The sequence below is a fragment of the Panicum virgatum genome, chromosome 4N (assembly GCF_016808335.1).
Source record: "Panicum virgatum strain AP13 chromosome 4N, P.virgatum_v5, whole genome shotgun sequence".
Classification (NCBI taxonomy): domain Eukaryota; kingdom Viridiplantae; phylum Streptophyta; class Magnoliopsida; order Poales; family Poaceae; genus Panicum; species Panicum virgatum.
In genome coordinates this window covers 9,988,323-10,002,480 of record NC_053148.1, presented here as the reverse complement: position 1 = coordinate 10,002,480, position 14,158 = coordinate 9,988,323, and the positions used below count along the sequence as shown (strand labels likewise).

The 14,158-nt window shown below is 44.8% G+C and overlaps 1 protein-coding gene across 1 annotated transcript; it reads right to left on the bottom strand.

The window, feature by feature from the left end:
- Nucleotides 1-3,163: 3,163 nt before the first annotated feature.
- Nucleotides 3,164-8,701, bottom strand: LOC120669585 (THO complex subunit 4D-like). The gene is made up of 7 exons (XM_039949374.1): nt 8,397-8,701; nt 6,743-7,016; nt 6,105-6,248; nt 5,938-6,006; nt 4,440-4,636; nt 4,272-4,328; nt 3,164-3,753 (listed from the first exon to the last, which is right to left on the bottom strand). The coding sequence occupies exons 2-7, from the start codon at nt 6,974-6,976 to the stop codon at nt 3,528-3,530; spliced, it is 927 nt and encodes a 308-aa protein (XP_039805308.1). The 5' UTR covers nt 6,977-7,016; nt 8,397-8,701; the 3' UTR covers nt 3,164-3,527.
- Nucleotides 8,702-14,158: the final 5,457 nt, after the last annotated feature.

Below are 14,158 nucleotides of genomic sequence, written 5' to 3'. Positions count from 1 at the left end.
CAGTAGGGAGGGAACAGACACCCCGCCTAGGGGGGTCCGGAGCCGCCACGTGTCCGCAGGCGCAGGTACGAGCGCGGCTGCCAAGCTTCCCCTGGAAGACTTGCCCACTTACCGCATTCAATACGGGAGATGTTAAGCGCGCTCTACCGCAGCAGAGCTCGAGGAGACTTTTGCCAGGCTGTACTGTTGGTGGCGCGTTACCAAGGTGCACAGTACAGCCGCTGGCGCCACTTACGCCACGCGCGTCAGTCTACTATGCCAGTTAGACACGACAACTCGGCGACGGAGTATCATAACGGCTACGCGGTAGACCCAACAGACTACGCCGCAAGCTACACTACCTCAACGGGCGCCTCGCCGATGGGACAGGGGCAGACCCCCCTCGGTCAGAGAGTCTACAAGACGATGAAGATTATCCGGCAAGAGATTCTCTGTCACTATACCACCATTAGTATCTATCTAGTATAATATACATCAGTGTTGGGCCCACCTGTCGGGGTCCAACACCTGTGTACGCGTCCTCCTTGCTCTATAAAAGGGAGACGCCCGCTAGAGAAGGACTCAGGCCCGGCTGGGCAGAGGATAGACTCATTCATACTAAGTACACCACACAGTGGATGTAGGGTATTACGCTCCGGCGGCCCGAACCACTCTAAATCCGTGTGTTCTTGCGTTCTTGCCCCTGAGATAGATCAGCCTAATAGCTTGGCACTTCCCGGAGTACTCCCCCTCGGGGAATAGGCGGGTGTGTTCCGCCACCCGGCTGTGGGTACCCTCAAAAGCACACGACAACTTCCTTCTCACCACCACCACCACCACCACCGCCATCACCATCACCTTAATCAAGAGGAGGTCAGTTTCGAGCAAGCCTTGTGCATTCCATTTCTAACTAGATAATTTTTTTTGGATAAATGAATATTGAACAATATCCCAGCCTCTATATCAAAGTGATATATCCGGCCCTTATTACAAACTTTGAGAGATAAACAGGAAGCAAATTATAAGCCACAAAGCCTATTACTAAACTGCCACCCATTCCGCGCAAAGATGTCCATCGCCGTCACTTTCAAGGCGTGGCATGCCTCTACAATCAAGCCTCTGTCCTCCTCCTTTTGCAAAATCGCCCATGTACTGGTAAAATAAGTGGCCCTGAAAAGAATCTGGAGAGTAGTTTGTTTTTGAGTATTATGAAAAACTACATTATTTCTGGATAACCAGATTGACCAGAAAAGTGCACATAAGTCTGTGAACATAACTTTTTTCTGGATAACCCTGCAGCCAAGACCCGAATAAGTGCACAATATTATTAGGTTTTGTAAGACCGAAGGTGATGAAAATTATCCTCCAAAGTAACCTAGCCATATGACACCCGAAGAAGAGATGCACAATTGTTTCGTCATTCATGCAAAAACAACATTGTTTGCTCCCCTTCCAATTGCGCTTGGCTAAATTATCCTTTGTTAGGATAACCCCACGGTGGAGTAGCCAAATAAATATTTTAACTTTCAAAGGAATTTTTAATTTCCATACGGGCTTGTTTATGGGTAGAATTCGAACATCTAATAGAGCTGAGTACAGAGAATGAACTGAAAATTGGCCACTTTTGTGAAGTTGCCATATTCCAATATCCTTATTAGCTCTCAGCTGAATATAAGCAACGCGATGTCGCAAATCCATCCAGTCCCTCGGGTTATTTCGCGTAAGATGTCTCCTAAACGAGACATTCAAAGGGTCTCCATTAAGTACAGTATGAACTGTAGCGTGTTTGCGATGAACCAGATTGAATAAATTGGGATATTGATCTTTAAGGGCCGAGTTCCCCAACCACTTGTCTTCCCAAAATCTGGTTTGTTTCCTATTCTGTACCTTAAACGTCATCCATTTAAGAAAATCTTGTTTTACAGACATAATCCCTGACCAAAACTGTGAATCACCAGATTTTTTCTCAACTTGGGTGAGGGTTTTGGATTTTAGGTATTTATTCCTGAGTATCTGTTGCCAAATGCCATCTTCATTAGTAAGTTTGAACAACCATTTACTTAAAAGACATTTGTTTTGGACTTCTAAATCCATAATTCCCAGACCACCTTGTTCTTTTGATCTACATAATATATCCCATTTGGATAATCTATATTTTCTTTTGTGACCATCTCCTTGCCAGAAGAATCTAGATCTATAAAAATTTAGTTTTTGAGAACTTCTTTAGGGATTTCAAAGAAGAAAAGCATATAAACAGATAGGTTGCTTAAAACTGAGTTTACGAGAGTAAGCCTGTCACCATAGGAGAGCAACTTACCTTTCCAAGTCTAACTAGATAAATACAACAAGATATATTATTCATCAACAAGATAACAAGCTTTCTTATCTTTTTTTATGATTGTTCTATGATAACAAGATATAACAATCTAGCTAGGCGCATATAACCCAAAAAAAAAACTAACCCAGCCTCGTGTATAAGTTGCAGGGCAACGGGGCTTTGGCTGCCGACGAGGGATCCAGCGCCGGGCGCAAGATCACTACTCCGAACGCTGCCCCTCCCGGAGTGGCGCAGGCCTGCTGGGTCCCGGACCCGTACCTGATGGTGCAGCAGCTCAGGGAGTTCGAGCCCCTCGACGAGGTGGTGGCGCTCAGGGCGCAGCTCCAGGAGTACGCGGGGGAGATCGAGAGCAGCATCCAGAGGGACAGAGACGGGAGGAACTGGTTCCTCGCCCTCCCGGCCAGCGTCAGGGACGTCCTCGTCATGGCCAGGGACGCCGTCTCCGCTGCTGCTCCGGCGAATTAAGCAGCTAAACAGTTACACAAATGCTGTGGTTGCCCGTTTGCCTTTGGCAATAACCATGTCTCCTGCGTATGTGAGGATTTTTACTCCCTGTTTGTCGCTGGTACTAGGCGGATTAACTGTGACGATACTGTTGGTGATGAATCCGTGATGTGAATGCAACCTAGTTACTAGCAGAGTGGTTTCCTATGTTATGATACTCCTGACAATGAGCCCAGAGCCTTGTCGCCCTCATTATCACTTATTTGGTTCTAGTAGCATTTCTTTTTACGATTGTTCTAGTTGAAATCTGGATTCTAATTACACTCCCTAGTTCGGTCAGGTGTTGATAGTGAAATCTGGAAACCAAGAAAAGGATCATCCCGCGCAGATGCCCACTACTCATGCCGCATACTCTGCTGAGGCATTTGATAACACATTCAAGCTGTCTCTAAACATTTTGGCTGATGCCCATAACAAATTCTGAGATCCAGCAAATTTTACCAGACTCAATACAACAGTAGGAATTATAGAAAAATATGAAAACAATAACAGAAAACCCCACAACAGTTGAAAAACACGATTCATCATTCTGTCACAAGCCAATTACGGTATCATAGGACAAACATCGAACACGAAATCGCAGGTGAAATCTAATCTTCCAGCTTAGACAATGAAAGCAGCCAGATATGCGCACACCTGACAGAATACCAAGCTTATCTTCAACTTACATCAAACTCCAAGGTGACTGGATGGTGGATGCACCATCTTAGTCAACATTCATCGCGCCAGAATGGTAGTTGTCGAGCTCCTTGTCCAATTGTTCAGCTGATTTCTCCACGTTTCCCTTGCGCACATAGCCACGTCCACGGCCTTGACCAAAGCTACTACGCCCACGGCCCCGCCCGCGACCACGCACTTGTCCTCCCCCTCTTTGGGTAAAACCTCCGCGCACTTGTCCGCCCCCTCTTTGAGCAAAACCTCCACGCTTCCACCTGAACATGGCACAATGATTACAAAAAGGTCAGTTACTGCAAAATGGAAAAACATGGACTGTAGATGGAATCTCACATTCTACTATGAATATCTTCAGATTTTCTCTGCCAGATGATAAAATAAAGATCCTCAGACAACCTCAAACATGATAGATGGGAGCTTAAAAATACTTTCGACAACTATACTTTTTCAGGTTACGCTGGATGGAGTTAGTTGTTACTTGCTAGTTACTCTGATATGCCATGTGGTAATACCACAAGCAGAATGCTCCATTTATACATGGCAGACTGAAGGTTATCCACAGCGAGCAACCACCATATGATTTTAAAGATCAAATCTGCCACAACCACACACGATTTCAAAGATTTTAAGAAATATCTGCTTTGACACCACTAACAGTTGACTCCTTGTTTGAATGGTTATTTTGGTAACATTTCTAATGATCTAGCCTCATAGTTGGAAAGCTGTGAGATCTGTAATTCTGATGAGCTAAGAAAATATAGTCATGAGAACCTACCCAGGAAGCGAACTAGATGAGCCAGCTGCACCTCGACCAAACCCAGTTCCACCAGGCCTGAAAATAGACATGTTCCAGAAAAAAACGAAAGATAGATTATTACAACATGACTGGACAATCCAACAGTAAATGCATCATTAAAGCCACACTGCCAAAGAAGAGCCATACATCATTACAACTTCTCTCTGTCCTCTTCCCCTTGCACCAGGAACAACACTAATCCGGGGTGTGGCAGCTGCAGATATACCTAAATCTGCTCCTATCACTTCAATCTTCATTGCCTTCCCATCAAGGCGCACATTATTATATCGTTTCAGCGCCGCAAGAGCTTCGCTTCTCCTGGTGAATATCACCTCAGCAGAACCCTATTTAAAAATATCCATGAACAAACCAGTCCATAAATACATTTAGTACAGATTAGCATGTTTCTGTTTTTGTTAAGCAATTACAGCACCAATATATTATTATTATTATTGACTAGCTAGAGTTTAAAGCCTCCAATCTCAAATACAAGTCATTTAGGTTTTTTCTTATGTCAACCTTTTTAGTCTTGACCATCATTAGCTAAAAGATCATATGGATTAACATAAGGCCCATGCTACCAGATTAACCATGAAAAACATTTTAACAATAACTCTTTCTATTTTAACAACAATTCATTCTATAGATTTAGCTAGTCAAAGTGTCAATGTCCTAAGTTTTAACAGAAACACCTGAATACATTGTAAAGTTGGGCAGGTAGAGGTTGACTGGTCAATCAAACATGTCTTTTTGTTAAAAGTGCTTAATTAAATACAAAACTGAGAATTATGGCTTTCCTAGTAACAAAAAAATATTCAAAATGCATTTCAATTTGATTGTTTTTTAAAAATTAATAGTACGGTAATTATATTTGTTTGATGCACATGTGTGGTTTTACTTTTCCCACAGATGGATGGAGGTGCAGGGATGCATGTGATCATTACTGGCAATATGCCAGGAAACAGAAGACAGCGTGTAATAAGAAAACAGCTGAAGAAAAATACACTTGCAGGAACTCTGGAAAAACAAAGGAACTAAAGGATTATTTTGAACGAATAGTATGGTGCACTAGACAAAATTCCTGTAGGTTGTAATACTACATGTCCATCCCATCAAACTTTATATAATCAATCAAAGCAATATCCAAACACAAAACATGCAATTGACATTCCAGAATGTATTAGGGCAGAAGGCACTTGTACTTGTAACATACTATGAGAAAATAACCAAGCATGAATATGCAAAACAGCAGAAAGATTGTAAAAACATCATTTGTCAAAATCTCTGTTCAAAACCGCAAAGCTAGGCGATCCAGCACAACTTCAACTAACACCTAGGCATTTTCCAATTTTCTCCACTTTTGCATGTTAATATACAATAATTCCTATTTTTCCCGTTTTCCTATGTCAATATGCCAAAATTACAAACCTAGGCAGCAGACAGAGCCTGGTTGCCTGCCTAGAGCCTAGCATTTTTTGAAACATTGATAAAAAAAATTATAAACAACAGATTTAAAATAGAAGTATGACAGATTTGAAGTGTCAGTTTCAGAAACTACATGGTTTAAAAATTGTATCAGAAAACTATGTGTTTGGTGTGTAACATATCACAGAAAAAGAACCAAGCAAGCTTTAGAGAGACTCACGGTTGGGTGTCTATTATTGTCGTAGTGAACAGCACAGTGCTTCAAATGACCCATTTCTGAAAAAAGCTCCTGAAGCAATATTGTTGATAGACAAACATCAGCTTCAGAAACGCTGAACATGAACGGGACTGTCAGATATCGTAGTACGAAGATGAGGTTCCAGCTACCTGTATATCTTCCCTTGTCACTCCATAGTGCAAGTTTGAAATGTACAGTTTTGTACCAGATTCTATCCCAGAAAGCCCGGCTGCCACCATGCTATCCTCAAATAGATCATGTCTCCAAACAAAATCCTTTGCTTTATTGAATGACTGATATTCCATTCCATGCATGTCCAGATTGTGATGAGAAAGTATTAGCATAAAATCACAAAACTCATCAATCCATGGTACTTGATGAGGCAACTAGCATCAGCAAAATCATAAAACCCTAAACCATTTGCATAGAATGGTGTATTTCTGTATAAATCAAAGGCCTTATCCACAGATTAACATGTGGCCCATCAGCATGCTGACAACGAGTAGACACAATGTTTTCAGTTTGAACTTTGAAGCATTAACCAGCAAAAACCAACATATATCTCGCCACCCATACTCAGCAGAAAAGGGCCAGTCCTCTGGTACTTCGAAACGAGAAATCCATTGGATCCTCTTTGAAGCTCCACAGTTTAAAGGTAGCAGATATGGCCTGAATCGAAAGCCATTGGGCTGTCCCCTTTTAACAAATTTATAGCCACTTCTTCTCAGGTACCTACTATTTGGATTCTTGAAGGTATACAGAAAAACAGTGATAGTTTTGTGCTTGCCTTGGCAATAGCAAAGGATGAAGACCGAGTATTAACACCAAGTGGCCTTCGCGAAGGCACACCAAGTCCCCTTCCACGGAAGGTGCCAGTACCACGCCCACGCCATGTGCCACGACTCAATCTCTGGCCGTCACTTCTGCCTCGACCCACTATTTGTCCCCTGCCTCTTCCCCTTCCCCTCCCATTTCTGCTTTTAATTAAATCATCCAGTGGAACATCCAAAGAGGTTGCCATTCAAGACAAAAACTTGAGGCCCAAAGTTAAGAACACAGCTCTGCATAGGAGAAACAATTTCAGTATCTTGATTGTTCAGTTGGGCACAGTAGACCAGGCAATCACACATTTGCACACAATATAGATAATCACAGCCTTAAGGTTACCTCCGTTTTTCACATCTTTGGCATGATTAAGATATTAATATTACATAAACAAAGTGTGCAGCCAAGCATTTTGCAGTTTAAAGAAAATCTCCAGCCTTGAACTTTATAAGATTAGGACACATCGAATTTTTAGTTGCCACCTTATTCTTCCACACTTATCATCATGTTTCTTATAAATTTGTCTCCGACTTTTCGCACATAAACAATTTGATAAGGCAATCATAATCTTCCAAGTTACAGTATCAGGCATCATAAAAAATAAAACTCAGTAACTTTTAAAATTTTTAAAATATCAGTGTATCAGGCACCCTGATAGCATAGAAGTAATGGGAAAAAAAGATGATTTGAACAAACACCAGGCTTATTACAATAACATTTCTGAACCTCTACAATACCTATTAAATGTTCCCAATATCACAGTATCAGGCACCCTGATAGCATAGAAGTAATGGGAAAAAAGATGATTTGAACAAACACCAGGCTTATTACAATAACATTTCTGAACCTCTACAATACCTATTAAATGTTCCCATGTTAGAACACACGAACAAACTGGAAACACTCCAAACAAAGACTCAGCACAGCGCAATGGCATCTACATTGATATAGGGGCGAATTTGTCCCCGTAATACAAGTTAAACTCAGATAATGCAAGACAAGGGAGCTAAACACTCCTTGTCTGGCACGTGTTGTAATCATTAGGCAGTTAAGGCCTATATCCTAACATTTTTCTTTCTTGTATTAATAGGTAGAAGCTAGTAATTACAGAACGCTCGGACTTGAAATTTATACGTACATGTAATATTGTAATTTGACCTTTGAATGTTTTTTTTCTGCAGTACTTGCCAGCAAAACAAGTTTTGACTAAAACTCAAGTTAGCAGATCTCAACCGAAGCAAGGCACTTATGTCAAATGTTGCGCACCCCTGAGAACATGGTCAAAATAGAACACTCAACAGTAATTACTATCCATCGTTGTGGTAAAATACAGTTGATTCCATCGCTCCTGATCTCCAAAAGAACAAAAAATAATTTGCAGTAAACCATGAACGCACACCAATCTGGACTGGTAGCACGGGATACAATGTAATTTAGCAGGACTAACTACCACCTTAGTTTGCGCGCTTCATCAACAATGCACACAGTGCCAGATCTGAACACTAAAGTGAAGAAAACTGTGGTTCTACTAGTAGTACCTACAAGTCAATCGGTCCGCCTATGCTGAAATCAAGCAGGTATTTGAAAGAACGATAAACAAAAGGAGATCCACACACCTGAGGGTGGCAGGACGCTGGGGGATCTGGACGGCCGCGGGACGGTGACGGCAGACGGGCCGCGGTCGATCCCGTCACGCGGCGAGGAGGGGCCGACGGGGTGACGAGGCGAAGGGCTCTCTCGAGAGCTTCCCGGGGGGCGAGACGGCAGCGAGACGGGATCGCGGTTCGCGGTATCCCTTGTTCGCCCGAGGGCTTGCGTGGTTCAGGGGAAGAAACGAGGTGCGGCGCGCTGGGTGACTAGTGTTCGGCCGACTCCTGGAGAGGGGCTCTCCCCGATGGCGCGGCGAGATAGGAGAGAGGAGTAGCAGAGGGAGGGCGGCTGCCGGCTTTGATGTGGGGCCAGGCCAGGGGGATTGGGTTCTTTTTTAGAGTGTTTAGTTAGCGAAAATTTTTGATCCAAAGATCACATCTATTGTTTGACCAAATGATAGAATGATTTTTCGAATATTAATTAAAAAACTAATTTCAGAACTTGTTTGGAAACCACGAGACAAATCTTTAGAGGCTTTTGACCGTATCATTAGTATATATTGATTACTGCAGCACTTATAACTAATCATGTACTAATTAGACTCACAAGATTTGTCTCGTTGTGGACATTCAAACTGTGCAATTATTTTTATTGTTTAACTATATTTAATATTTTATGTATGTGTCTAAAGGAAAGTTAAAAAATTTTGGCCAAAACATTTTGAGAACTAAACAGCCCCTTAGTGCGTGGTTTTCCGTTTTCCTCCGCTGGGTGGGGTCCACTGATTTTTTTTTAGGAGAGGTCCACTGATAAATGGGTGGGGTCCAATCATAGGCCCAACGAGCGTTCCCCCGCCCCCGCGCTTTTTTCTTTTTTATATTTTTTAAAAATAAAAATTTCAAAAATATATATTCGTTTTGAAATATTTCAAAAATACCCCCCGGTAGTCCCCATAGGGCGACAGGCCTTAAGTGTAATTTTTTTTTCTTCAAAATCACAATGAGGTCTCTGGAAGAAAAAAAAAGCCCTGTCGCCCCCCCAACGGGCGACAGGGGGCCTGTCGCCCCCCCCCCCCCCCCCCGCAGGCGACAGGGGGGCCTGTCGCCCCCCCCCCCCCTCGGGCGACCGAGGTATCCCCTATAAAAGCTCCAACCCTCCCCTTCCCTCCTCATTTGAGCCCGAAAATTCCACCAAAAATCCAGAAAAAAAGAGAGAAGTGAGGAGAAGGAAAGCGGCGAAGTCCTGCCGGATTCAGCACTTGTGATCTGCAGATTAATACATTTAGTTTATATATTGTTATATTTAAGTACTACGTATTTAAATATGAGTAATTTAAGTAGGGGTGAGTAATTTAATTTAATTAGTGCTATAGTAGAACCATTTAAGTAGGAGTTAAATGATACTTTAGTTTGTAGTTACGTAGTAGTAAATTAGTTTAGAAAATTAGTTCTACGCATTTATTATTACAATTGCAGTACTATTAGAGACGTGTTTATAAATTAATTATGATTTAGAATAGAATTTGGCATATGCAGTATAGAATTTGAGTGTCATCACGTAGTTATGAATACTTATACGTTGTAGTTGAATTTCATACTTAGTTTTTACGGATTATTGAATAAGGTAATGAAGTAAAGAGTATAACTCGATAAGTATTATGTGATATACAGATATGTCGAGCAAGATGCAGTTTCAAGTATTTTATGGTGAATACAATGTTATGTATGGGCCAAATGGAGTAGATCTTTCTGCCTTTAAACGCACATCTAGCGGCATAGATAAACCTCTGGAAAGGAGTTTTGGTTCCATATGTAAGTGGCTGCAGCGTTGGTTCCATGTTGATCCGTTGACACATGTGATCACTGTCCAGTGTCTTGTTAATTGGGAGGTAGAAAGTGAATTATGGGAATTGATGATGATACACAGCACTGATGACTGGCCGTGTGCAATACGAAGACAGCCACGGGTCATCTCAGGCCTCGTCGTCGTTCCCGTGTCCGTCGACCATGCACGGGCCGACGTCGCAGTTCTTCCCAAGTGCATGTTTAGAGGGACAGCACCAGTTGGCGGACTGTATCCAGGGATGGTACCGGGGCCACAGATACCGGCCTACACAGGTTAGTTTATGTTTCGTATTTCGGTTTCTACATGTCATGACAAAATATACGAGCGTACGCTAACATCCACATTTTTTGCGTAGGATTCTACCCCCATGCGGGCGCCGGACCTTCTTCTTCCTCCTTTCGACCAGATAGCGAGACATTCACCTTAGACGACTTCGACAGCTTGAGTCCAGAAGAGCCTGCCGCGCAAGGTGACCCCGATGTCTTGGGGTATTCACAGCTAGGAGGAGCACCACTTGGGATCTCTCAGCAGTAGACACCGCAGCCCCTTGCGCGTCCTGAGCGACAGGTGAGGTCTCCGGATGTTCTCACCTACTCCGAGGGCCATGTCCGTGCCCAGCAGAGGGCTAAGAGGGTTCGATGCCCTAGGGGTGGTTAGATGTATCTGATGTTTGTATCTCTGATGTTTATTTGTAATGAGATAGCTGTGGACCGCTTATTTGTATCCGATGTTTATGATTGTGGTAGTTTACTTGTCATTTATTTCTATAGATACTATTGATGTGAATTTATTATGTTTGTGGGTTCCATAATGCTCGTGAAATAAGGGAAGTTCTTGCGATTTTTTCCCGTGATTTAATGAAGGACAAGTTAGGTGCGGTAGGAGTTAGCGGCCGAGATCCTGCCGACGATGATGACGACTACACGCTCGAATAGCTCAAAATAGGAACCATAGTGTATCTAGCTGCGAGTACGAGATCACAGGTTGCCACTGCTCAGCACGGCGATCACGGGTTTCCCAAATGTGGCATTCTTTGCCCAGACATACGTGACCCAATAGCAGTGCCCTTCCACCATTTCAAAAAGTACGCAATTCGGCAGAGTTTCGCCGTTTTTCTTCTTCTCACCCCTCTCTTTTTTCCTGAATTTTTATGCTCAAATGACAAAGGGAATGGCGGCATATGGCAGGCTCAAATGACAAAGAGAATATACAGGCCCCTGTCGCCCGTTGAGGGGGCGACAGGGCTTTTTTTTCCAAGGACTTCATTGCAAATTTGAAGAAGAAAAAATTACAATTAAGGCCTGTCGCCCTATGGGGGTGGCGACCGGGGGGTATTTTTGAAATATTTCAAAACGGACATATATTTTTGAAATTTTTATTTTTAAAAAATATAAAAAAGAAAAAACCGCCCCGCCCCCGTGCCAAGCTTCCAGCCCATCTTGTAAAGGCCCACCACGTGAAGGCCCAGTAGTAAGCTTAATCAACTTCCGTGCTGGCCTAGGCGGCCTTCACTCCTAGCGGGGCAGCGACGGCAGCGAGCATGGAAGCGACAGGTTCCCAACATTCCCAGTGACGCGCTCGTGCTGAAAAGCCGCCGGTTCCGCGCCGAAGTTTCTACTCTAGCCTTGGCTTCGAAGGAACCTGTGGGGGCCGCGCGCACGTGGGTCTATTTATCGCACATGCGACTAGATATTATACTATTGTACAAATTAGTCGGAGATAAAAAATATTCTAAAAATAGAAATTGTTTCAGAATAAAATAAAATATTCCAAAAAAGATAAAGATATTCTAGCGATAGAAATTGTTCCAGAATAAATAAAAATATTTCAAGAAATATCTAGAGATAGAAATTGTTCCGGAATAAATAAAAATATTTTAGAAAAAATATTATCTAAATATAATCAAGTGTGATAGTATAGTTTCTAATCGCACGTGCTATGAATAGGCGCCATACCGCGCGAGCCCAGCCTCCTCTCCGTCTGGTCTCCACTTCACATGACGTGATGAAAGCCCCCCCCCCCCCCTCCCCCCTGGCTTTGCTCGCACTTTGCTTGATGCTCCTGCTCTCTGTGCCAGCCTAATCTGCGGTCTGTTTGGATTCGGGGGCTAAAAATTAGCCCCTCCGTTTTTAATTTCAAAAGATCCAAACAGGTGGAGTTATTTGGAGCTAAAGTGAAATAACCCTCTTAAAAAATTAGCCCCTCCAAAAAATGTTTATTGGGGTTGTTTCTATGTGAATCCCATCAAAAAGCTATTTTTCTCTTCACCCCCATGTATGAAAGGTAGAGCTAATGATTGAGATATATGCTTTAGCGCTCAATTTAGTTTATGGATCCAAACAACTCTAGGAACTAAACTTTAAAAAGCTAATTCAAAAATTAAATTTTAGTCCTCAAATTAGTCCAGACCGATCGGAAGCACAGTCGCCCCCGTACCGGCGGCTCCATGGAAACAAAGCTTCCACGCGACCAGATGTGAGAGGGACGTTTTCCAAACCAGTACCGAATCCTTTTTTTTTCATCCGATCGAATGCGTCGTCGACTGGTGTGACCAACATGCAGAGTTGTGTGTGTACACATGCGCTTGCATCGTGTACCCTTGGCTTCTCCAGTTTTGATTTTGGAGTTAATTCCTTGAATGTCATCAAAATTTATATCAATTCCTTCAATGCCACTGGAAATTAAGCTATCCCTTTGATGCCATCAAAATTTAATGTTTTATCCCTTCAATGCCATTCCGTTCAATTATGCTGTTAACATAACGGAAGCTACTGCGGACCCCCACGTGTAAGTGAAAGGGAGGCCTAAAGGCCTTCCTTTTTACCCCCTTCTTGATTTACCATGGACAGGTCATGGTCGGCGGCGTGGCGAGCTGCCTCCGCTGGCAGCGAGGCCGGCGGCTGGTGGCACAGTACGGCTCTCTCCTCCTGCTCCTCCCCTGCTCTCTGCTCTCTCCCTCGTCCAGCCCCGCCCATCCCTGGTGGCGAAGGGCCGCGCGGACGGCCGGGCGGGCCGGCAGCAGAGCTCGGCCGCCACGGCTCCTCTATCCCGCCATGGCGGTGCGCGCGGCCGGCCCATGGCGCTCGCGACCGGCGCCCTCCCTGCTCCCTCTCCGCGCGGAGGCACGACGCGGGCCGGCCGCCGGCGCTCCTCCCCCTCCCTCGCCGGCGCTCCCTCACCCATCGCCGGGGACGGTCCTCCCCCTCCCTCGCCGGCGACTGGATCGGGGCGCCGCCGACCCTCTGCCCCATCCCTCCCTCTGCCCCCTCCCTCCCTCTCCGCCCACCCTCGTCGGCGCCGGATCCGGAGTGGCGCGCGGCCGGCCCCTCCTCCTTTCCTTCCATGGCAGGCGGCCGGATCCGGAGCGGAGCAGCGGCCGGCGAGCGCGCAGAGGCCTGCTTCCGCTCCCCCTTGGGCGTGGCCGTGGCCGCGCGACGGCTTCAGCAGGCGGCGTGTCACCGTGGGGGCGGCGGCGGAGGCTCTTTGCGGCGGCGGCACCCGGCCGCATCCTCCTCCGGCGAGCAGGGCCATAGCGCGGCGGCCCTGCCGATTCGGAGTGGCCTCGACGGCAGCAGCGCACACGACGCCCTCCCTGGAGCTCGGGGGCGCTCGAGCTCGGCCTGCCTCGACCTCTGCCCATCGGCTCGCCGGGGGGAGGGAGGGAGGAGGAGCAGGGGCCATGGCGCGGCGGGGCGGAGCGAGCGGAGGCGCTGTTGGGGTGCGGCGCGAGCAAAGGCCTTAGTCCTCCCTTTCACTTACACGTGGGGTCCGCAGTAGCTTCCGTTATGTTAACAGTAGAATTGAACGGAATGGCATTGAAGGGATAAAACATTAAATTTTGATGGCAACAAAGGGATAGTTTAATTTTCAGTGGCATTGAAGGGATTGATATAAATTTTTATGGCATTTAAGGAATTAACTCTTGATTTTGACAGGGATTAAT